This window comes from Columba livia, chromosome 14 (genome assembly GCF_036013475.1).
Source record: "Columba livia isolate bColLiv1 breed racing homer chromosome 14, bColLiv1.pat.W.v2, whole genome shotgun sequence".
NCBI lineage: Eukaryota > Metazoa > Chordata > Aves > Columbiformes > Columbidae > Columba > Columba livia.
In genome coordinates this window covers 16,564,431-16,589,493 of record NC_088615.1, presented here as the reverse complement: position 1 = coordinate 16,589,493, position 25,063 = coordinate 16,564,431, and the positions used below count along the sequence as shown (strand labels likewise).

The window sequence follows — 25,063 nt, the reverse complement described above, 5'->3', positions numbered from 1 at the left end:
CTGAAAGTTAAAACTGCAGCATTTTTTTTCTGGATGAATCAGATGCAGCCTTGATTTTTAGTATATGTAGTTTAAGGCTTATGTGTACTTCAGCCTTTTAAATGTCTAAAAGCTGAATGTATTTTCCTTTTTTATAAATTGTAATTGTCTACTGCACATAGTTACTCTGATGGTTTCTCCTAATCGATTCAAAAAATGCCAGTATTTTAGGTCAGTGTCTATATTTATATATGTTATGTGTTCCTTTCTGGCTTACAGCAAAATGTAGATACACTTACATTTCCCAGAGCCTTCCTCCAGTTCTGAGAACTGCGGTGTTTTCTTTCCCTCCAGGACTGGGAGCAAGCTCGGTATTTCTCCTCTGATGCTGGCTGCTATGAACGGCCACGTACCTGCTGTGAAGCTATTGCTCGATATGGGTTCTGATATTAACGCCCAAATTGAGACCAACCGGAACACAGCCCTCACCCTGGCCTGTTTCCAAGGCCGAGCAGAGGTGGTCAGTCTGCTCTTGGACAGGAAGGCCAACGTCGAGCACAGGGCAAAGGTAAGTGTGTGAGTCGCCTGTCTTATGACTTATTTCTAACAGGTGGTTTCTCCAAGTCTTTGAGTTTCTTCAAGTTTCCCTGTTGCTTTGAGCCTCTCTGAGCTCAGAGGATTTATTAAAAGTTCTGAAACAAGTTTGGTTTAAAAACCAAACAAACAGAAAGCATCAATGATGATGATGATTTTCTTTGCATTAGGGAAAGCTGACTGGTCCTTCTGAGTTCATAATGAAGCTTAGATTGGCTCTGTTCTGCAGTGCTTAAGCTTGATGTGAAATTCATTAACAGAATGGATAGATATACATATTTTTTACACATGACTGAAGTTTAGGCAGGAAAAGAATAGTGTTGCTTATGGTGATTCTCATGTAGAGCAGATTTCTTGTCTACAACAGCAGTAGTGCAATCAAACTTTGTAAAGCTTTGTAGAACCCGTGGCTTCAGTACTGTGACTTTCTGTGCCTCTGAAATGCTTCACAGGTCCCATCCTTTGGTACTCTGGGACAGCTTTGTGTCTCCTGCCATAAAGCAAGCTTAAAGCTTGTGTAGACAGCCAGACTGATTTCCCCAGCACAAAGGAATTTTTGGTAACTCCTAAGGCTGCTGAAATAATTGCTGTGTCTGTCTACCCCGCCTGCTTCTGGAGTGACTGTGGCTGGAGAAAAGGGGATATGGATAAAAGCCAGCTCTCAAATGGTCAGTTGGGCATGTTAGCAGCTAGTATAAGTTTATTTAACAGTTTAGCCTGGCAAATAAATTGGGCCCAGATCAGTCTCAGTGCTAAGGGAGACTAGAGAAAAGCTATAAAGCCATTTTCTGGACATTTTTGTAGAAACACTTGTGTCTTCATTTGCATCTGTTCTAACTTCTGTTTTAGAGATCCTGTTGTAAACTTTGTTTTTGCTATTGAGACAGGTATCTGTTGGTACTTAGTCAACCATTTGCCTGGGTTTGTATAAATCAAAGCCCAAGAGAATTTGGGTTTTGCGTTGTGGGATTTTTGGGGGGGTTGTTTCATTTGGGGTGGGTTTTTTTTTTGAGAAAGAGACTGCTTGAACTTTAGGCTTCTAAACTAAATATAGACAGCTTAAAAAAGAACCTGGTTTCCCCCACGTAGAAATCATTTATGTCTTATCCAAAGTGTATTGTAGAAACTTCACACTCTGTAAGTCGTTCTCTTTGCACAGACTGGCCTCACCCCTCTGATGGAAGCGGCTTCAGGAGGATATGCAGAGGTCGGAAGGGTTCTCCTTGATAAAGGAGCAGATGTTAATGCTCCACCTGTGCCTTCCTCAAGAGATACAGCTTTAACAATTGCAGCAGATAAGGGTCACTACAAGTTCTGTGAGCTCCTGATTAATCGGTAAATTACTTCTTCTCATTAAAGGCACGTTCGTTCTGTATTCCTCTGTGGCAAGACTGCCCTTGTTTACATTGCCTCATGCATCTGAGAGCAAAGGGAATGGGAAGCTCTATAAGTAGTTGTATCTGTTCCTTCCTCTCCAGTGTATTCTGGAGTATCCTGCCACTCCAGTGTTAATTAATCTAAGCAGGCAGCTGGGTCCAGAGGTAAGCAAACAGTGTCTGGCTTGACAGCTCTGTCAGCTGTGCATTAGTCTAGTAGTTCCAACATGGGCATTTCCCCGCCGTCACGTCGGGGGCGAAGCCTGGCAGTAGCGTAATGCTGTGTGCAGCTGAAATCTTGTCACCACACTAATCATAATTTAAAGGACCTATGGCTGCTGCTTGCATAGCTGTGGTACAGTAGGCTACATTATGTGTTTGTTTCTGTAAGGGAGATTTAAACAGCCCTTGTGTCACTATGTTACAACTTAAACAGCAGATCTCAGGGGCAGAATTTCTCTATCTAGCCGCTACATTCCAGTAATTAAAGTTATATATCCAATTTTACTCTGATCTTTCATGGTGTTACTTCCCAGATTCCACCTTTAGTTATACCTCGTTTCTCTCAATTACACTTGTACTTTTTAGAGGAGCACATATTGACGTTCGTAACAAGAAAGGAAACACACCTCTGTGGTTGGCAGCTAATGGTGGGCACTATGACGTGGTTCAGTTGCTGGTGCAGGCAGGAGCGGACGTGGATGCTGCAGATAACCGAAAAATTACACCTCTCATGTCAGCATTTCGCAAGGTAGGAGACCAACCTAACTTTCTATTTCAGTGCTAAATGTTTTCAAAACACAGTTTCTTATTTACTCTTAAATCTGAATGCTTGGGTTTGGAAGAATTCAATGTAACAAAGCAAAATTAGTATTGTGATAAAATGCCTGTTTTAAAGTAGCCATAATCTGTGTCCATCATACAGATCTAATTTGTGAGAGGTGAAAAGCTTTGTTCCATTAAGTATGTTAACTTTATTATTTCCAGTTGTACACTGTCCAAAAACTTACACTGCTTGAGATTTTACCATCTTGAGATTACCATGGTCCTCTCTAAATTTCTGCAGATTATACTGCTTGTTTCAGTCCTGCTTTCTTGATGAACAAACTACCAGTATGTAGTAAGCTGCCCTGACTCCTTTGTGCTTTTCCTGTTCCACTCGTAATCTCTTGTTGAGTGGGACGCTTTGCGTAGTCAGCTCTCTTGTCATCATCTTTCCTTTTTGGAGGAAGAACATTGCTTTGTGGTGGTTTCATCGTTTACGTCGTTGGATGCAAGGACCATAGCTATAGCAGAGGAGTTTATTAATTGTAGCTGCTTTGCCTTTAACAAGACATCAAACAAGCGTACAGCTTTCTTGACAAACACCAACACTGAGCACGTCACTGCTGTCCCTCCGCAGCATTCAAATAGTTTCGGGGACAACAGTTGCGTATCTTCTGTGTGGTTGCACAGTGTGCCATGTCAACGAGTGGATCCCGCAGCAAGGGGATGTTTTTGCCAGGATGATATCAGGATAATATTCAGGGGGCGCAGTTCCCTGATCGGATTTACCTTGGAATTGAACAATCTAAGTGAGCTCCGTGGTTTAAGTGACAAGGGAGTGGATTGGCGTGACAGGTGGAGTCAAAAGAGGGTCTTTACTTGTGGGAGAGCTTGTCTTGGCCACCATGATGTACAACAGCAAACATGCTGTCAACACTGAGCACGCAGTAACTGTTTCTTCCCAAAGAGCAGCTTACCAGAAATGTTCTGGCTTTTTTTTCAGTCTTTTGTATTGGATGAAGATATATCGAACTTGTATTTTGATGCTGAATGTTGACAATTGTATACAAGAGACTACAGGGTTTTTTTACTATTCTAGGGGCATGTGAAAGTAGTTCAGTTCCTGGTGAAAGAAGTTAACCAGTTTCCTTCGGACATTGAATGCATGCGATACATAGCGACAATAACTGACAAGGTGAGTTTAACTTCAGGAAAAGACCCTGTCCTTTATTCTCTGCAGAAATGTACATGAGAAATATAAATGAGAAATCAGTTTTGGGCCCCTCACGCCAAGAAAGGCCTTGAGGTGCTGGAGCGAGTGGAGAGAAGGGAACGGAGCTGGTGAGGGGCTGGAGCACAAGTGTGATGGAGCGGCTGAGGGACCTGGGGGTTCAGCTGGAGAACAGGAGCTGAGGGGAGACCTTCTGATCTCTGAACTGCCTGAAAGGAGCTTGGAGCCAGGGGGGTCGGGCTCTGCTCCCCAGGAACAAGCGCCAGGAGCAGAGGAAACGGCCTCAAGTTGCGCCAGGGGAGGGTGAGGGTGGATCTGGGAACAATTTCTTCCCCAAAGGGCTGTGGGGCATTGGAACAGGCTGCCCAGGGCAGTGCTGGAGTCACCAGCCCTGGAGGGTTGGACAGACGGACATGAGGTTCTCAGGGACATGGATTACAGGTGGACTTGGCAATGTTGGGTTAATGGTTGGACTCGATGATCTTGAGGGTCTCTTCCAACCAAAATGATTCTATGAAATTTTTAAGTATTCAAAAAATGAATGTACATGTTTGCTCACGTACATTGGATTCAGAGTACTATTCTGTGGATACAGATTGCATGTTTATGAACACAGGGAAGCTGATCTCCTGTTTGTAGAGCAAGCCTCAATCATCACTTGTAGTTTATTACAGAGGTAGTAAAATAAGTTTGCATTCCAGGACCTATTGAAAAAGTGTCACCAGTGTGTGGAGACGATTGTGAAAGCTAAAGACCAGCAGGCTGCGGAAGCAAACAAGAATGCAACTATATTGCTGAAGGAGCTAGACCTCGAAAAAGTGAGTAGAGAATTGCTGTTGTGTAGCCTAATGGTTTGAACTGTGTGTTCATCTATAGGCTGTGTTCATCTCTGTTTCCTGTGGTGCTGCTTGGGGCCATAGTTCTTAATGCTGTTGACTGCATGTGTTTTCCTTCCTTTAATATACAAAAAGTGAAATGTATACTGAGGGTGGCAAATTAGAACAGACTTCTCTTCAGCCTAAAAACTGTCATTTTTAGGAAAGCCTGGACTTGGCAATAGTTACTTTAGGTAGTAGCTCTCTTCCATTACTTCAGCACAGCTGATGTGTGAATAAGGGAGGTCTTCTTGGCGGTATATACATGGCATGTTATATATTGTGTAACATGTAGACTATAAGCATTGTATGGCCGTCTATTAAATGTTTTTTGAAAAAGGACTGAAGTGATGAGGCATTTTTTGGTTTTCCAGTTAAATTATGTTTTATAATACCCCTGTTTTGGTGGTTATTTAAGTTGTCATTCTTTAGAATTTATTTGTGACCAGCTGGTCCTGGTGTTCCGTAAGGTCTGCCCAGTTTCTGCGTAATGATTCAGTATGTGACAAAATCATTCTAGTTCATTCTAGTTCCTCTCCTTTCTTCTTCCTCCCAGATGTGTAGGGAAGATCTGAATTATAACTATAATTTAGTCTGTGTGAAAATGTTTAAATATGGATCCTTTTCTCCTACATAGTCGAGAGAGGAGAGCAGAAAACAAGCTCTTGCAGCTAAAAGGGAGAAAAGAAAGGAAAAGAGAAAGAAGAAGAAAGAGGAACAAAAAAGAAAACAAGAAGAAGATGAAGAAAACAAGCCTAAAGAAACGCTGGAACTGCAAGAAGATGATGATGAAGAAGAAAATGACGATGAAGGTAAAGAACAAGTGTTTCTATGAACAGTGTAGTTGTGCAGGTGCCTTTTTTTAACCGTCTATGTAAGGAAATCTCTCTGAAAGCTGCTCTCTGGTGCTGTGATGTTGCATACCTTCTGCCCTGGTTCTTCCCTCTGCAGTCAGAATTCCTGGCAAAATGGCTTTGTTCACTTTCTTCCCCCCTCCTTTGTTCCCAAAATATTTTGCTCTTGGAGGATTTACAGCTGAATGTGGTGCTAATACTCTTGACAGCTCAGCAAGGAGCAGAACTTCAGCTGCAGTGACTTCAGTCAGGGCACTGATTTCTGTATTTTGTGGGTTTTGATTGTACATTGACTGTTTTTCTTTCAGTGGAGCAAGAAGTTCCTATAGAGCCTCCCAGTGCAACTACTACAACTACAATTGGAATTTCTGCGACTTCAACTACTTTCACCAACGCCTTTGGGAAGAAGAGAGCTAATGTGGTGACTACCCCCAGCACAAACCGAAAAAATAAGAAAAACAAAACAAAAGAGACTCCTCAGAATATGCAGATAATTTTGCCAGATCAGCATATATCTCTAGCACAGCAAAAAGCAGATAAAAATAAAATAAACGGAGAGCCAAGAGGTGGTGGCGCAAGTGGGAATAGCGATTCAGATAACTTGGACAGCACGGATTGCAATAGCGAAAGTAGCAGTGGAAGTAAAAGCCAAGAGCTGAACTTCACGATGGATACAAATGCCTCTGAGCGGCGCTACGCCTCGTTGCTTATCCCCACCCAGGAAGAGAAGACGAGCACCTCGGCTTCGAAAACACCAACAAGGTGAGACTGCTGTCTTGCTTCCCTTCTGATTCACAGGGTTTTACCTGTACCGTTGTACATTCTCTGTAGCTTAAGCTTTACACCAGCTGGTACATTCCTGAAGTCTAGAGAGACTGAATTTGCTTTATTTGCGTGGCTGTTAAATAATACTGTCAAGTTTGTTGAACACAACCTCTTTAAAATCATAATGAAAAGCTTTTTTCTATTTTGGATTGCTGGCTAGTTTTTATACTACTTTAGAAAACAGCCACTTTTCTCTCTGCACTATTAAGGTATCCATGTTGCACTGTCAGCTTTATCAGAATAGATTTGAAAGTGAATAAGCTGGGAATTTAAAAAGGAAATGCTAGCTTATAATCTTTTCACAGAGGTGGTTTCATTACGTTTTGGTTGTTTCATCATTAACTCGTTTGAATTCATTCTCTTTGTTTTAAGGAGGGAGGAAGTTGATGACTCCGAGCCTTTCGGCTGCCAGGTCGATGGCCAGTTTGATTTAACTTTGTCAAACCAGAGGTGAGAGTCAAAAGAACTCTGTGAATGTACAAGGGCCATATGAATTGTTTGGAAAACCATTCAGTTGCCACAGAACGAGCTAATAACTTCTATAATATATATATGAATCAAAAAGCTTATATCCCATCTGAATCTGTAGTCTTTGCTTATTTTTACGTACAAGTAGTATGAGTCTAATCCTCTGTAATTGTCTGTTTTCTTTTCCTGCATGAAGGGAGGGGAGCAGGTATGGAGGTTGATCTACAGGGCAGCTGGCTGACTGAGAACGCAGCTTCGATAGGAACGCAAAGATGGGATCAAAAAGGGCAGCAAGCGAGAGGGCTGTGGCCAGTTGATTGAGGCACTTGTCTGGGAGTGGGAAGAGAGTCAGAAATTTGGGGTTTCTTTTCTTTAGGTGCAGAACGAATGGATTTGTGGGGGTCGCTTTGGATTACCCTTAGAAATGTTAAAAATGGGATTTTTGTCTATGTTCTTTTTTTATGAACAGATATTGTTTCTGCCTTGGACCTTTTGTCCAAGGTCTCCTACAAAAGCCTTGGAATCCTGTGCAGGTCACTACAGCAGGACTAACTAAACACATACTTGGAACTCCTTGTTCGTAGTGGTGGTGCTTCTGTTAGATAAAGTTCACCTTAGAAACAAGACAGTATATAAGCATCAGAATGGGGCTAGTAGAATTTATGAGCTTCTGCAGGTGCTCTTTGGCTCTTGCGCTACAGAGGCTGTCTGAAAATGGTTTCTAAATTTGCTCTTCCTGAATTCCTCTTCCCTTTAGTCATGGACACACTGATGTCAAGGCTATTGTAATTGAAACGCAGAACTCATAATGATGCTTTTTGGAAAACATTTTTAAACAAAGCAGAAAAAAGTCTGCTCTGGAGTTGATGGAGCTGAAGATGTCCCTGCTCGTGGCAGGGGCTGGACTAGAGGAGTCTTGAAGGTCCCTTCCAACCCCACTGTTCTGTGATTCTGTGCTGCTCCACAATGGACTTTGTTCTTTTCTTTCATATTCATTTTCTTGTTCTCTTTGCCTCAGTCTTACCTGAGAACAAGTAGAGTTCTCCATAGAACTTTTAAATGCCTCAGGCAGGTGTATTATGAGAGCGCTAGAACTGACTAAGGTAAGAGAGAAAAGGCTGCCATTTAAAAAGGCATATTGTCTCGACGTTGCTTTTCATATAATCAGTATGCTTGGGTTAATTAAGTGTGGGTAGATCGTGGAAGTTTGTGTAAAGTGTAGTATAAGTAAACAGTTTGTCTGCAAGAAGATGCAATGAACATAAAATGCTGTAAAGAATGGGGAATAAAATGGCAGAATAAAAACTTGCGTATAGTGGAGAGGAGGAGTGATGCTTAGCAGGACAGCTGTTTCCAGCTATGCCATAGATTTGCTGGGGCAAATCACATAAGGCTGTTTTTTTCAGTGACTTTTGAAGACTGCAGACTGTTTCACTGCTGCACATGAACTTGTGCACTCCCAGTGCTGCTATTTTTACCTCCACATAGATCAGTTGGCTTAACAAGAGACGGCTCGTTCTTTCTCTCTTTTTCTCTCTCCCCCAAACTTCGCATTGTCTGCATCACTAAACTATTGCTACAGCTGTATTAATACAGGTAATGTTTGGGTATCTGCTTCCAAATTGATATCACTAGGACTTAAATACATAGATATGCTCAAATATCTGTGCCTCAGTTACCTGTTCATAAGATGGAGGGGTGAGGGGTGGAAGCACTTTCCAGGGAATCTGTAACAGTAAGAGCTGAAAAACAGACAGTTTCGAGTATTTAGTAAGTAAAAGACATTGTGACCAACGTACATTTTCTTAAAAAGCTATTCAAAAAGGAGAACGCAGTATAGACACGTAATCAGGATGTGTCTAAGTGGCTGCGTGCCACCTGTTATAAACTATTTCAATCTGACGTCCTTAGTGTTTCTGGTATTACTCTATTCAGTTTAGCACCTCACTTTCTGGAGGAAGCGTATAGAATGTGGACTAGAAGGTAAAAAAGCTGAAAAAAATATATACTGTAATGCTGTCATTTTATTCTGTAATTTGTAACCGGCACTTTTCTGTTCCCAGACTTGATGGTGAAGGTCATTCAAATTCTTTGTCAAATACTTACAAGCCTGTTTCCCTGCCTCTGACCTCTCCAAATGTAAAGCTGAATCTGACTAGTCCAAAAAGAGGCCAGAAAAGAGAAGAAGGCTGGAAAGAAGTGGTTAGAAGGTAAAGACTTTAATTCTATGTTTAGGAACTGTCTGTGAGCTTTTTAATTTGTAAATTATTCCCAAATATAGAATGTCCAGCAAGCTAGTTTAATTATTTTAATTGTAAAGTTGATTTATAAAACATCTACCCCCCCTTACTCTGTGAAAACAAGTTGCAGTCCTAATTTGTAGTGACTCTTTGCTAACTTCACATCAGGATGACATGAACATCTTGTTTGGCACAAGGGTTTTCTTCACCTGTGACTCCAGTGGGGTAAAGGATGTGGGAATAATATAAAGGGGGGAATGAGTAGATGGCAGAAAAGCCCCCCCAGCAGATGAACTAAAAGCAGAATGGATGCTAGTAGAGGCAGATGATCTCTTCAAGGCTAAAATTCATAGTGCTTTGGGCTGTGACCTCGATTGCCAATTGCATGGAAAGTTTTGTAACCTCAGAGTGCTAGAGGTGAAGTTAGATTCAGAGATTTTCTGTAAAGCAAACGTCGCCTTTGAAAATGTACTATTTTTTATTATGTGGCCATTCACACCCCAATATGTTTTCTATAATCTTTATGATGTCGACTGCTTGTAACTAGAAATGATCATCTGGCTTTCCTTTTTTTGTTCCCTTTATCAAAAAGGAACACAGCATGAACATACAAATGGCAGATGCTTCGGCTTCACTTATGATGCCCTCCTGCTTTTGTGTTCTGCAATGCTAGTGGCCACATATGCTCATTTTAGAGAATTTTAGGCTATGTGCAAAGAACATAGTTGTGCGGAGCATTTATGCGTTGAGATTAGTGAAAGCCACAGACTGTTCTTAATAAAGGTTAAAAAGGCATTTTAATCTTCAAGCGTTTGAACCCTTAGCGAGTTGGTTCAGTCTCTGCCTTTTGTTGTGCTCCAAATGGGGCTCTCCACTGGGACGGGACCTTGCTAAATGTGTGGCCGCAGAGAGCCCACACTTGGTGAGTCTTGCAGACATTAAACCATTCGACAGCCGGCTGACTTTTCCAGGGCTGCACACACTCCCTGCCACTGCCCCTGGAGCTGCTCCGTCTGTCCTCCTGGGTCTCTCGGGTCACGTAGGCGCAACTCAACCGCTTGGTTGGGTATTGTCTGCTCTTTTGCTGGAGATGGTGGGGTTCTAGAGATGGCGTCCAAAACCCCGCCTTTCCTCACCCCTGAGGAATCAGGCCTTGTCTCCTAAAGACTGTGCCCATAAAGTGTTCTGCACTGGTGTTTGCTGTGCCCTGGCTGATCAAAACATGTGGCCCGTCAAAGAGCTTTTTGGTGATTTTAGATGTGTATGCAAAATGTCCAGGAGCTGCACGCCTTCCTCTCCTAAAAATCTCTCCTGGTCTCAACAAGAAGTCTTCTCCCCACTTTCCATGAGTAACCCCCTGGCTAGGGTGGATGTCTGTCAAAGAAATGCCCACTGAAAACATCCCTTCTGCCCTTGACAGGCAAGTAGGCAGAGTTTTGAAAGACCCTCCCCCTAGCAACAATCTGCAGCCAACACCAATCGAACAGTTTCAGCTGCAGAGAGGAGGTCGCTGCTGTTCTGGAGCAAAAAGGTACTGTTTGGGGCACTTCTCAAGGTAAAAACCATCAAGCTTGGCAGGTAGGGAGGGAAATGATAGTGGGTGATGGGCAGGTGGGGGCCTGGGCACTGGGACAAGCTTTCTTGGAGGAGGAAGGTCTCTGTGGGTGGTGGCATGGGGTTCCTCGTGGGCTGAGGTGGAAGCAGACCACGGTATGGTTAGGAGCCCTATGTGGGTGTATTTTGAAAGTGAGGTGATGATGAGAGCCCTGGTTTGAGGAGGGAGTGATTGGGATGTCTGGCTTGAGAGAGGAGACTTGGAGGTGGAGAGGGGAAGAAAGCACAAAGCATCAAACAGCCTTGGGAGGAGAGCTGGGTGCATGCTCTGAGAACCTGCTTGCTGGGGATGGGGAGGGTTGTAGCATGCTCTCCTGGCAGAAGAGGGGGGAAGAATATTCACCTTGGCAAGATGAAGTGATGCTTTAGAGCATTTCCATGTATTTAGATGTTTTTAAGATAAATTGGGTTTCCTTTAAATCCTGTTAAGTTAGAAACAGTTTCCTGAGGATCAAGTTACTGCAAAGTTTCTGAGACTGGAATAGCTGGGTGAAGCCGGCAGCCTCTTCAGGGGGGGTGCTGGTGGTCTGTGCGTACAGTGTTCAGAGGTATCTGTGTTGTGATCACAGCGGTTTCTGAAAGCCCTTTGAATCCCCTCTAATTGCTGAACTATTGCACATCACTGGCAAGCTTGAGAGCGGTATATGGGCTTGAGAGGTTCTGCTTGGACAGTCTGGGAACAGTGATGGCCCATCGAGACCTCGGCTGCGGTCTGGCTGCAAGCGTGCCCCGTCACCGGAGACTTCCCTGCACTTGATCCACTGATACCATGTCAACTAGAAAAATCCTAAATTGACTTATTTCCCTGATTGCAGTGTTGTAGGTTGACAGTGGGCCTGCTGCTGCAAATCTGTGCTGCTTTCACAGTGGCTTCCCGCAGCTCCTTAAATCACAGAGCTGCACAGTTTAACCATCTGCTGTTGTGTAGTGTCACACATGAACTTTCAGAACACGAGGCCTGGAGAGAGGTGGATGTGAGTGTTATTACCAAGCTGATCACTGGGAAAACATCAGAAAACCACCTTCTCCTTACTATAAATGGTTGAAGTAGCTAAGCCATGGGCTTTGATATTCAAAAGAACACTGTTTATATAAATATAGGTTGATAAGCTAAGGATATGTCTCACTTCAAAGGTACATAAGATAAAATCCAAAAATGTTTCTGGAGCAGGGTGAGGTACATACATCTGTTTTACAACAGTGGTGGAATGAATGCTTCTGGAGAATCCTCATCGGGTACTGAGGATGATGAGTAGTTCGAGTGGGGGAGTTCTAGAGGGGCTCCAAAGGGTGAAGAAAATATCAGCAGAAAACCACTTGCTGCCCCAAAACTTAAAAATATACCACCTGTCAGACAGCAAGGGATTTTTGTGTGCCTGTAAAATTTGAATACATTTCACAGATTTCTAATCTTTGTGATATAGGTCAAAGAAATTATCTGTCCCAGCTTCTGTCGTATCTAGAATAATGGGAAGAGGTGGGTGCAACATCACAGCAATTCAAGATGTCACTGGTGCCCATATTGATGTTGATAAGCAAAAAGATAAGAATGGAGAGAGAATGATCACTATAAGGTACAGTATCTAGAAATGAAAGTCTTGAGTTAATCCACAATGTCATTTATTAAGAAGTTTGTTTGGATTTGAAGATGGAACATATTTAGCTTCTTGCTACTAGAATAGAACGTTACATTACTGCTGCCAAGATACGCTGAAGGTCTGTTTCTTCAACGATAATCCTTAAGAAACACAAAATTCAGTAAATAAATTCTTGAAGTAAACAGAAAATAGACTTGCAGATCAGTATCAAATTGAGCCTATGGAACATTGCACAAAGTGGGGTTTCCTTTTGCAAAAGATAAATATGTCTGTATTTAATCTAGGGGCGGTACAGAGTCAACACGATACGCAGTGCAACTCATTAATGCCCTCATTCAAGATCCTGCCAAGGAACTGGAAGACTTGATTCCTAAAACTCATATAAGAACGCCTGCTTCGAGTAGCAAATCAATCCATGCAAACTTTTCATCTGGAGTCAGCACTGCGACTGCTTCAAACAAGAACTCCTTTCCTCTCGGAGCACCGCCCATAGTCACATCGCAGTCATCAACACTATCTACTTTTCAGCCTGCTAACAAATTAAACAAGAACGTCCCAGCAAATGTGCGCTCATCTTTTCCGGTGTCTCTTCCTCTAGCTTATTCTCACCCTCATTTTGCCTTGCTGGCTGCCCAAACTATGCAACAGATCCGGCACCCTCGCTTACCTATGGCCCAGTTTGGAGGAACTTTTTCACCTTCACCGAACACTTGGGGACCATTCCCAGTGAGACCAGTTAACCCTGGCAGCACAAACAGCTCTCCAAAGCATAACAGTTCAAGTCGTGTAGGTAGTCAGAATGGAAATATTTTACAGACGGAGTCTCCTGGATTAGCTACTTCTAGTTGTCCCATTACTGTCTCTTCTGTAGCTGCTTCCACCCAACCACTATGTGTAACCAGTAATCGGACTCCCTCTTCCGTCAGAAAGCAGTTGTTTGCCTGCGTTCCCAAGACGAGTGCTGCAGCAACGGCGATCTCAACTGTGACGAGCACCTGTAGCACTCTGCCTTCAACTTCCTCTGCCCCCCCAAACAATGGGCAAGTGCCCACAGCATTTCTGCCACCTAATGCTCCACAAACACAGCATTCTGCACCTAAAGCGGACTCTTTCTCGGCTGTCTCAGCACCCAAAGAGAAGGTGTCAACGCCGGACCAGCCCACTGCAAATGCGTGCACACCATCTTCAGTTGCAAGTAGTTGCAGTATGTCAGCTAGCAGCAACTCAGGAGTCACTGAAACTCGCCCATCGAGCAGTCCTGCACCGCTAAATAATGTCCAAGATGAGATACTGCCAACCAGCGTGTCGGAGATCAATCCTTCTATGTCAATGCCTTTTTCATCCAGCTCAGAACCTGCTTCTTTAAGCTTAGCATCACCCAGGTCAGTTGTTGCAGATAATCAGGACAACAGTAACTTACCTCAAGTAGCTGTACCAGCACCTCGAGTTACTCACAGGATGCAGTCCAGAGGTTCTTTCTATTCAGTGGTACCAAATGCAAACCTCCACCAAGATCCTCAGTCTATTTTTGTTACTAATCAAGTTCCTTTAACACCTTCTCAAGGTCCACCTGCTGCAGTGCAGCTTTCGTCAGCCATGAATGTTATGAACAGTTCTCAGATGCACATTAACCCAGCAAACAAATCATTGCCTCCTACTTTTGGGCCAGCAACGCTCTTCAATCACTTTAGTACTAGTCTTTTTGATAGCAACCAGGTGCCAGCTAACCAAGGATGGGGAGACTGTCCACTGTCCACTCGAGCAGCAGCTGACCCATCTTTCACTGTTCAGTCTACCTTTCTGAATAACTCTGTGCTAGGACACGTGGAAAATGTACATCCTGACAACTCCAAGGCTCCTGGTTTCAGGCCACCTTCCCAACGGGTTTCGACTAGTCCTGTAGGTAAGTCATTAAGAGCATGCGCTGGACAGAATTCTTTCTCCAACCGTTACACTTCGATCATCTCAAACTGATTGACAAGTAGTTTACAAAGGACAGTTAGAGAATACAAATGTAACAAGGATGGCTTGTTTCTTCCAAGTGCTTTTTAAAATGTTGATGACGATTTTTGTCCTTTTTAGTTCCTCTAGGATGTTAGGTGTTTGGAACATTGCAGATGTTGCATTGCTTGTCCTCTGTAAGACACAGGAGTGCTTCCACCTCTTTGTAGAGTTCAGAGTAGCACTGATTTTAGCTTTTGGGTTGGAATGGAACATTGGGTCGGGTGATAACAAACCTGAAATAGTGGGGCCAGGACTCCTGACAGGTTCCAGCCGCAGGAGTGACTGCAGGCAGTTGTCACTGTTTCACCTGAGACTCCAGTTGACTCAGTGAGGATAAACTCTGTTCTTTTTGTCTCATGATATGGCTCTGGGATTTAATAAGCTTACGTTGTGCTTTGGGAAATCGATGTGCTGCATGGTGTGTTTTATTAGGAAGTTACTGTCCTCCTGCTGTGAAGTATAGCAGTTCAAGCTTACCTGCACATATTTGAAATAGGTTAGGAACACTCACTCTGCTCTCACACTCCCTGCCCTTGCTGTGCTCTGCCTAAAGGATTATTATCATCTTAGTGTTCAGACTATGTTGTGGGCAAGTGGCTGCACCCACATGGCTGGAAGGGACCCTCAAGAGATCTAGTCTGTGCCACCCTGTTCTCCCCTTCGATCTTGCCGTAACGGCTTTATGGTGCCTTGAAGCTGCGTAGCTAGAGAGCCTTGCTTTGAAGGTGTCTCTAGTCTTGCAGTTCATGTTAGATGTTTGGAATAACCCTTCAGGACTTGAATGCTGGACTGGGACAAGGCCAGTAGTTTGACTTTCAGACTGAAAGGAGAAGGGGGCATTCCCTTTCCCTCAGTTCCTTAACAGACATGCAGGACTTCTGAAAACCAGAACACATCTCCCTGACTAGCTTTAACCACAAAACTGGATGTTTGCTAGCACTGAAGTTTTCTCAGTAGTTTCATTTGGGCCATATAGCTCTGCAAAGCGAGCGAATACCTAGAGCTTTTGTGCCACGTGCGGTCCCAGAGCAATAAGCAGAACCAGATGTAAGGCCGTGGAAGGTAAAGTAACTGCACCTTGTTCATCATATAGGCTGCTAGTAAAAGAATTGCCAGACCCTCCTCAGCAGACTTCAGAAACACTTTATATTGCCTCAGCTTTTTCTCTGCAGTGCTCTAAACCGGGAGCTGGCTAATGCTAGAATAACCCCTGCGGAAGGAAGCTCATGGCAGGTGGGATCTGCTGATTTTTCTGATGATTGCATCTTGCATATACAAATATGGCTGGCTGGGACTTCCCATAGCAGCAAAAAAATTTACTGTACCTTTATGCCAAGGTCATCTGTTTGTCATTGGGAAAGAACTCTTGGTCCTTTTATATACCCTTAAATGAGCCTAAGTGTTGAAAAGGTAGTCTAAATTTGTTTCTTCCCTTAATTAGGAGGGTTAGGTGGGTACTCAAGGAGAGCTCATGTGGTTGTCTCTGGGGAGATAAGTGTGAAGTTCTTCTCACCTCACACACAAAAAATATTTGGACCAAATACATTTTTTCTGAGCTGGAATTCAATTAGGATATTGCAAAGTGAAGAAAAACTACAAGTTGGTAGATGTGCCACTAAAATTCTGCCTGACAGGAGGTGACTGATTACGTAGGTCTTTAGTTGATTCATTTAATGTCACTCTACTTAATACTCCTTTATATCACTTTCGTTTCAGAGTCTAAATTGTCTGTTGTGTGGGAGGCAGGGGGGAGCCTGGGGAGAAGGGGTGAGAGGGGATGGTGCGCTGAGGACCTCCCCATGCCTTCCCCTGGGGTGCAGGTGTGGTGCTGTGGTGTGTCCACTCGTCTCATTCACCTGCTCTTCCCAGGGGATTGGGCCTTTCTGCTCAGCTCAGCCTCCGAGCTGGGTTGAACTGGGAACAACCGTGGCTGTTTCCATCGTGTTCAGCGGCAGCTTTCATGAGATGTTGAGAAGCTGGGGGAAAGGGTCTGTTACTACTGGCTCGCGCTTTGGCCAACAGCACAATGAGCAAGGAGCAGGGTGGGCCTTGCCTGGCCATTCAGGGCACTTGTGTGCGATGAGAGGAGCAGTAACGGCTGTCAGAACAGGTGGATGCACGTTCCCTAACCTCAGCTGTGACTCTAAGCCTCGCAGAGCAGAGGTTTGTCTGTTGTGTCTGGTTGCACAGTGGGACTGTGGCAAATTTTTCCGCAAGGCAGTGTCTCTTAGTGGTCACCTCTAAGCTGATTTTGTGGAGGTTTAATATAATTTAATTGTACAATAAACCAGCTTTTTCGTAACAAGTTGTCACCACAGGGTGGGTGGAGTTTGGGTGCTCTGCTTTACCTGTTCATGTGTAAGCTCGTTCGCAGTGTGAATTTTCTCTGATTCGGTGGCTCCTCTGAGGCACAGATACATGTGCAGATCTCCTCACCGGCTGCGGGTCTGTTCTGGAAATGGCCTTTTGTCTCACTTATGTCTTCAGACCTCTTGTCCTAGCAGTTTGCAGATTGAGGGCAGACTTGACCCAACCATTTGGGAAGGCTGTGGAGAAGACCAAAAGAAGTGTATCTGTTACTTTTTTCCCCTGTGCATTTTAAGAACAGGTTTGAGACCTTGCTCATGTGGCATTAGAAGGTACCACAAACATGAAATACGCCAGTTTAGGAAGTAAGCGCATGAGTACGAAGTTGTATGAAATGACTGGCCTTCCAGTTTTACATGGCGTGACCAAGTGTCGTGGCTGTTTCTCTAAAGGTCGAGGTAGCTCATGGAGTAACCAGTTTCTGCAGAAGTGCCTGGGGGCTTTGATAGGCTGCATTTTGAGTGGAGTTTGTGTGAGATTGATACACGCGTCTGAAAAGCTCAGTTGTGCTTTCAGAGCATGATGAAGAGTTTGAATTCGTAGCCAGCGTAACTGCAGAGTACGGTATTGCGAAAGGTTTTAGTATTGCAGAGCTTAATTTTGTGGCTAGGTACGTGAATAGGAAGCTCATTACTGATATTAGGATTCTGTAAGTCGTTGTTCATAAAAGCCATTTTTACTATTGAGCAAAGGTGCTTTTCACCCACTTTTATGAAAGGCAGAATAATTGTAAAAACTGTTCTTTACAACTTGAAAACAGATCACTCTGAATTTGTGCATCCATGGCTGTCATCGTCTATGGCAACCTGTGAAAGTTACCCAGCAGTGCTGAGTGGTCTTGGCTGTACAGTCACTGCACTTTGATAGCTGTGTACCTGTCCTACCAAGCCTCCAAAAGGCACAGCTGAGCATCTCTCTTCTGCAGAAAAGCTCTTTTCGTCACAATCTCTGCCTTGTTCTGTTTAGGAAACCAGCAGCCCCGTTACCCCTCTGTATGAGGCAGAGACTCGGGACCTTCGATGGTTTGTCAGCCAGCTGGAGACTTGTTTTTGCTATGCGATGGAGTCGGTTACCACAGGGGCCTTTGGACTACCTCTGAGCTGACTTGTGGATGGAGGGTTAACAGGAGCGTCCCATCAGTAGCTTCACGGCAGACGCACAGGGAAGGGCCTCGGCTGGAGTTGCTGCAGTGTCTTTATGTCCGGGCTCCATGCTGGAGACCAGTCTGCAGCTCCTGACAAACGCAGATCAAGCAAACTGTGTTTGCAGGGAACCTGCACGCTCATTAGCATCCGCCTTGTAGCCACGGAGTCTTGTACTTTGTGCTGTGACAAACCCTGAAAGTTGGTCCTCCCGCACTCAGGTCCCCTCATCTGAGCACCCCGCGGTGGCGGTGATTTATTTCTCCTTATCTGTAATGGAAACTTATCTTTTTTTAACCTTTGGGATGAGGCTAGTGAAAAAAATACCTACATCAAATCCAGCGAGTCATTTCTGTCAGCGTCAGGTTGGATCTGATACTTCTGGAAGCAGTAAATCAGGTTGGCTTGGTTGATAATATTGGGGGAAGAAGACCTGGCTTTCAGATCCAGATGGTGAAGGGTGCACCTCTAGTCTCTGAGTTAAGGTGTTGCCTGTCACCAGTGCTGTTTGCAGACTGCTCTGGGGTACGTAGGTACAACCCTCAACCTTGCTCTGCAGCAATATAGGCTGGTCCTGGTTGTGGTCATTTTGAAACGTTTAAATGGTTTTGAAACTAGTCTTGTTTAATAGGCCCTTGAAACTAAACCCAAAACTCAGGTGAACCACAGCCATGCCCGTTTCTGCTTTCAGGTAGTAATGTGTGATAAGAGTTTTTACAACATTTTGGAAAAAGTGCTTAAAAGCTTCAGCTTATTAAAAAACTGTAATTCCCCCTTGCTAATGATTTTTGTGGGACTTTGAACTTTCTCTCCTTCTCTCCCTTCCTCATGCAACACTGTAGAAAGAAGACCCCTCAACCGTCATGCTGTGCGTCAGCCCTGTTTCTGTGGGCACAGCATGATCTATATGTGAATGTACCTATAGGATGGCAAAAAACCCCCATACTGCAGAGAACTGCTTTCCTGGTGCTGGATTCCCCTGGGACTTTGACAGAGCCCTGTATCCCTGTTTCACTTGTGTGGCTTTTTCGTAAGCAAAGATCCTTGCCACTCCAAGCTTTCCTCCTCTGCGCTCCCTGCTAAGATCATTGCCTTTCACTGACCAAAGGGATGGCTGTTTTTGTTAAAAGTTCAGACCAAAACAGAGAGCATACAGCAATGCCTTCTGTCGGTTTCTAAGGGAGGAGAATCGTGCACCTGTAAAATGAACTTGCTATGTGCAGATACCCCCAAAGGTGATGAGATGCTTGAATTATATTTGGAGCACTAGCTCTCTCTGGTGCTTTGAAGCAGGTTCCCAAAGAGAGTTATTTAATCAAATTTATGTTTATTTCAGGCTTACCCTCTCTAGATCCATCCAACAGCTCTACAACTTCTTCTTCAGGTCCTTTGACAGGCTTTTCAGCAAACATACAAGGAGCACGGGTTTACCTTCAAGGGCCAGCGCCTGTTGGGACTCCCAGCTTTAACAGACAGCATTTTTCACCACATCCTTGGACAAGCGCAACAAATTCATGTAGGAACTTCATGGGTCTGTCTTAGTTAACTATAAATTCATAGCTATTGTCTTTAGTAGATTTGTAATTGGAGGGGAAATTAGCCAGTGATACACAAAATGCTTTCCAATTGCTTTTAGCAGGTGTGAGGATGGCATGTGTTTTTTCCCATGTAAAATGCCACTAGTTCTGGTAGGATTACTATAGGCGTATTTGGGCAAAAAAAATCAGTCATCGTAGGCTCTGAGCGGGCATGAAGCTGTGGGGGAGTTGAGGTGATTATACCAAACTAAAGATCCCCTCTAAATAGCATGAGTATAATATTAGGTGAAAATATCGCAATTGCCATGGTTTGAAGTTATGCTTGCCTTTTTTTTCTTTTCTTTCTTTTTAATTGGGATTCTGGGATTATTTCATGTTACTTAAAATGTTCCAAAATCTTTAAGCATCATCTGAAGTAACAGTGGGTTTTCCTCCTAATGGGAAGAACATGGAAGTAGCTTTACAGAAAATGTGGGTCTTTGATTCAGAATCTGAAGTGAAGAGGCTTTTCATGTCACTGCATGCAACTTCATTGCCACTCTGAGCTTAAGATCCAAAACGTTTAAATGAGTGCTCAAAGGAAGTTGGATTTCCCAAGAAGAGTCAGTGACGCTTCTGAAGTTGGTGGGACTTACACTCCTATGTTACACACGTGGCTTTGGGAAGCTGTCTAATTTCTCTTCTGCTGGAAGTGGTAGATACCAAAACCAGGCTGTTTCGATATTTATGGTATGATGGCTGATGCTTTCACCTCTTCCTGAAACTCTTCCATGTTTCTTATTCTTTCTTGTAATTAATTTAGCTGTGCTGCTATGTCATGAGAATATCACTGGATTCTGATGGCTGAAAGCATTTGTGTTATACTGTTGATTTTTAGAGTTAAAATTAAGCAGAATTTCTGTGAAAGACTTGAAAAATACTTGCCACAAAAGGCCTCTCAAACCCTTTTATCATTTGCTTTGACATAATCTTGGGGGGCATAGAGCGGGTAGCATTGATGCTTGCTAGCTTGCGTGCTTTGTGTGCAATTAAGCAAGAGAAATGTTCTTTCCAGCAGGTGAATCTCCTATTCCATCAGTCTCCTCAGGATCATCTTCGCCCCTTTCAGCTGCTTCTGCACCTTCTAACTTGGGCCAGCCAAAAACGGGTAGCGCCAATCAAGATCGCAAGGTCCCCCCTCCCATCGGGACAGAAAGGCTCGCTAGAATTCGGCAGGGAGGATCTGTCACTCCTACGCCCTTAGGAACCAACTTCACGGCTCCTGTTGGTCATAGCGGTATTTGGTCCTTTGGAGTTAACAGCGTGTCTGGTAAGTCTGTTGTACAGCCTGGGGTAGCCCAAATAAACTCGTAGGGCCTTTTAGAAGTACTACATTTGAAAAGAAAGTTGAGGAGGAGGAATGAAGTTCCACAGAGAGTAATCAGCTTTCATGTGGTATGTCCTAACGGGAAAACTGGTGTCAGTGGGAGAGTGTGTATCAATGAAAGTGCTGTGGTTTCAGTTCCTAACGTAGGTGATTCTCACCCGACCTAGACTGTCTGTCCGCATACACTTGTGAGCCCTGACAACAGTTCAGAAATGTCTTGTTAAGTGTGTTTAATGATACAGAATTTTTAAAATAAACAACTTTTATCTGTTAAGGGGGTTCATTTCCAAGTCTGACCCTTGGCCTAAAAGCACAGCTGCCTCTGTCCATGTTTCTAGCTTGCTTTCTGTTAACACTTTCAAATGTCAGTTGTGGTGCAGCTAATGTATCCAGAACCAAACAGTTGTGGATGCTGATTTTTTGCATTGATCTCTTCTTGAATAGCATGGGGTGACTTCTGCTTCAGGCAGCCCCGGTTTCAGAATAACTCTGAAACAGCTGAAGTTTTACATTCGGTTTCCCAATAGCTTGAGGTTCTTGTGGAAAGGAGGAGCTGCAGCATTTGAGGTGTAAAGTGTTTCCATTGTTAACTTTAAAGACAAATATTTAATAGTCCTGTATGTGTTACATTTTTCAATGAAGCCCTCCATGCTTCAATTAACTTAGTGTCTCAGTGTCACTGTATGTTTTCAGTAACAGCCTGGATGTGCTCGGAGACGCTGCTTGGAGGTTTATAGGATCTTAGCTGTGCTGCTGTGGACACCTGAAACATGCAGTCATTAGCAGTCCCCATTATCTCTGTGCTTGTCTGGAGGATCAAGATGCAGACGAACATGCAGACAGCACCTACATGCAGACAGCACGTGCCTGGCCAGGCTTCCATGGCCTCACCAGTCCCTCTGTTTCCCTTTTTTTGCCTCTGTCCTAAGTGAAACTTTTTTCCATGTTCCTATGATACATGAGAGCATGTGAGAGCTGGAGGGAATGAAAGTGTGTGTGCATGTAGCCAGCCTTAGATAGTGTTACCTGCTGCAGCTTCCCTGTGACAAGCCTTGATGCTACAGATCAGACTGGGGGATTTGCGTTGTCTGTGATGGGTTATTAGCCTAAAAACTGCCCTAAGGTAGCTCTGTGGCTGTGTGTTTCCAGGGAGCCTTTGGATGTTTGTAGGTGTGTACAGATGCTGAATTCTCCTCCAACGTATATTGCATGAATTGTAATCAGCCATTTTCAATCTCCTCCTTTCCAGAAGGCTTGTCGGGTTGGTCTCAGCCTGTCATAGGAAATCATCCGATGCATCAGCAGCTGTCAGACCCAGGCACATTTTCTCAGCATCAGCCAATGGAGAGGGATGATTCCGGAATAGTGGCTCCCTCGAATATTTTCCACCAACCTATGCCAAACAGTTTTGTGGATTTTTCTAAAGTAAGTTTCAGAGGATTGGATTTAGTCTATAAAATTACACAAGGACTTCCTTTGTTTTATTTCCCGTTCTGTTTAGTGTGCCTCTTCTACCATTGCTTGCCACACATAGTCCTGAGCCTCCTCTCATCCCAGTACTGACTAGAAAAGGTGCCCAAGCCTGATGGCATGTGTAAACAAACCCAGAATTTGTAGATTGCAGTTGCTCTCTTGTCAAGTAGCTGGTTACCTCCCTTGCTCGCCAGTGTTTGCTTTCTCAGGGGCTTAGTTGCTTGGAAACATTTCATAAGGCTTGCTCAGCTCTTGAGGCTGCTTAGAGGTTTGCTTAAGGCTTTGAGTACAAATCATGCCCATGAAGGCTTCATGCCTTTCTTAAGGAAGCGGCAGGATGAGAGCACCGCTCATGAGCCTGTGCCTTGTATGTTAATGCTGGAAAGCAGCTTGAGGCAGACGGATGCAGCCAAGCCATAGTCAGCTCAGCTGACGTGTTCACAGCATCTTTCAGAAGGAGCTACAGCGTGTGCTCTTGGGATCTTCAGAATTGCAGAGCAGCAGTCATTCAGAGATGGGAAAGGAATCTGACAGGTGCTGAAAGCTGCTCTCTTTCTCTCTCTGAACCGGCAGAACATTTTAGATGACCATTAGTAATTCATAGAAAATCTTCAGTGTGGAGACTTGTAGGCTCCAGCTGCATAGGGGCTTTGCTGAAATGCAGCCCCTGGCTGCAGTCCTGCGTGCACCAAGGTTAGAGCCTGGGAGGGAGCACTGAGATCACCGTACAGCTGCCGTGTCTGGCTGAAAGCGCTGTGCCACTGCTCGCTGGTGAGGCGTAGTTCCAGAAAAACGGGTAAACTGACCTGAAACTTAAGCACTGAGGAGTCACTGTATTCCGTACTCTGCCTAGGCGTGTGGTGACACCGGTTCCTCGCAGCACTAAGATATTTGCCAGTAGGCAAATGTTACATATGGATGTGAGCTGCCTCTGTCATCTTGGCAACCGCAGTACTACCGTGGTCCTTCCCGACCACGGCCTGCTTCACTGACAGCGCTTCCTCTTGTTCCTCCAGGGCCTGCCCATTTCCATGTACGGCGGCACTCTAATACCCTCGCACCCCCAGCTGGCGGATGGCCCGGGAGGGCCCCTCTTTAACGGGCTCCATACTCCAGATCCCGCCTGGAATCCCATGATCAAAGTTGTCCAGAACTCAACAGAATGTACTGATGCTCAGCAGGTAGTGTGGCTGCTTTTTTCCACCTTTGCTTACCTGAGGCTTTTTATGGTGTTGTGCTTTGGTTTGGTTCTCTTCGTTTTTGAATAGGTGCCATTTATTTTTTTCAGTGCTTTGATACCAGAATTGAGATTGTTTGCATGACTTTTCCCCTCCAGTTAGTGTGTGTTTATATAGTGCTATCTGTACCAAACCTTTCAGGTAAAATAAGCAGCATTTCAAGACTGCTCAGCCAGGTAATTGACTTTGTTATAAGGGAGAGGGTTTGTATCTGTACTCAGAATCTTGCAAGTTGTCAGTCAAACCTCTGCCAGAGCTGAAGAGGCCTTTGAACGGTCTGCTTGTATTTTAGGGGGAAGCCTTAAGCTTGCCCTCTGGTGGCTCTGTTGAACACTGTTAAAGGAACCTTGATCTGTTTTCATAATAGACTTGTCTTTTTATTTCTTGCTGTAGATTTGGCCTGGCACCTGGGCACCTCACATTGGAAACATGCATCTCAAGTACGTCAACTGATTTAAGGGGGTCTCTCCTTTTTTAGCCGTATTTTGGGAATCTTTATGATCTTGAAGAACACTGGGGATTTTTTAAAATGTGCCTAACTAAGCAATTTTTTGTAGGCTGTACCAATGGAAACTCGATTACCCATTGTATAAGAACAAATTGATTTACCTACACAAAGTGATTCAGTTCTCCAGTTAGTTTAGCTGTTTTGAACTTAAGACGAAACTAATGCTTTTGGCTAAACACTACTGCATGCTCTGTGTGTGCAGCAGAGAACTAACTGATTATATGATTTCAGCCTTTTAAAAGGGGGTGGTAAATACGTGTATAATTGTTTACATACTTAAAAGGAAAAGCTGAGTAAATTTCACGTCGTATAGTGGCTCTACTTTATGTAGCCTGTATTAATGTGAAATATTTACCTGAATATTCAATAAAAGGCGAACAGTATTTGTAGGTTGTGCGTGAGAATTTTGGAAGAGAATGTATGTTGTCATCAGTAGCTGCTGCTGTGCCCGGTGCTGGATCCGCTCAGGTCACGTAACCAGCACGTGGATGCAGCGAGGGTTTGGGGGAGGCTTGTTGTCTGCAATAGGAGGTCTGCTGAGTCCTTCCCCTGCTGGTCGTTAGCCTTGTGTGTGTGTGTGTGTGTCTGCGTGTGGAAACATTTATGCATTACTCTTCTTTCTTTTTGGATTAGTTCTGCTGCTTCTAGCGCTCTTTTTCCAGGTGAATTGCCTGAGAGATCAGGTTTTGTTCAGGGGCTGGAGATGAGGGCTGAGTTGACAGTGTGGCAACTGATGGCATCTTAATGTACCGAAAGTAAAAAGGTAGCTCGTAGGTAAATGCAGGGTTTCTTCACCTGGCACACTGGGACCAGCTGCCTAGAAGCAGCTCCTAGGAAAAGAGAGACCACTTCCCACGAGAGAAAAATTCGGTTCAAAGCTTCTTGTAACCCTTTAAATCTGGTAAGAGCTCCTCAAGTCCTTTCCGTGAGGACGGAAGGGATTTTTGCATACTGCTTAAGAAGAATGGTCATTCTCTAGCCAGATGCAGAAGTTCTCCTCTTTCTGCA

General features: G+C 44.1%; 1 protein-coding gene across 17 annotated transcripts in view; it reads left to right on the top strand.

The window, feature by feature from the left end:
- ANKHD1 (ankyrin repeat and KH domain containing 1) overlaps positions 1 to 25,063 on the top strand; it is a 115,471-nt gene that overhangs the window by 87,919 nt on the left and 2,489 nt on the right. For 4 of the 17 annotated variants that reach the window (XM_065030145.1, XM_065030153.1, XM_065030158.1 and 1 more), the window contains 17 exons: positions 334 to 547; positions 1,733 to 1,908; positions 2,538 to 2,700; positions 3,814 to 3,909; positions 4,647 to 4,763; positions 5,458 to 5,632; positions 5,983 to 6,436; positions 6,872 to 6,949; positions 9,031 to 9,177; positions 10,628 to 10,738; positions 12,246 to 12,395; positions 12,704 to 14,322; positions 19,269 to 19,463; positions 20,525 to 20,779; positions 22,086 to 22,261; positions 23,326 to 23,490; positions 23,941 to 23,987. In XM_065030145.1, coding sequence (XP_064886217.1) covers positions 334 to 547; positions 1,733 to 1,908; positions 2,538 to 2,700; positions 3,814 to 3,909; positions 4,647 to 4,763; positions 5,458 to 5,632; positions 5,983 to 6,436; positions 6,872 to 6,949; positions 9,031 to 9,177; positions 10,628 to 10,738; positions 12,246 to 12,395; positions 12,704 to 14,322; positions 19,269 to 19,463; positions 20,525 to 20,779; positions 22,086 to 22,261; positions 23,326 to 23,490; positions 23,941 to 23,987 — 4,338 coding nt within the window. Of the gene's footprint in view, positions 1 to 333; positions 548 to 1,025; positions 1,667 to 1,732; positions 1,909 to 2,537; positions 2,701 to 3,813; positions 3,910 to 4,646; positions 4,764 to 5,457; positions 5,633 to 5,982; positions 6,437 to 6,871; positions 6,950 to 9,030; positions 9,178 to 10,627; positions 10,739 to 12,245; positions 12,396 to 12,703; positions 14,323 to 19,268; positions 19,464 to 20,524; positions 20,780 to 22,085; positions 22,262 to 23,325; positions 23,491 to 23,940; positions 24,659 to 25,063 lie in introns of those variants that run through there. The other 13 variants (XM_065030152.1, XM_065030151.1, XM_065030147.1 and 10 more) reach the window with 13 other exon arrangements.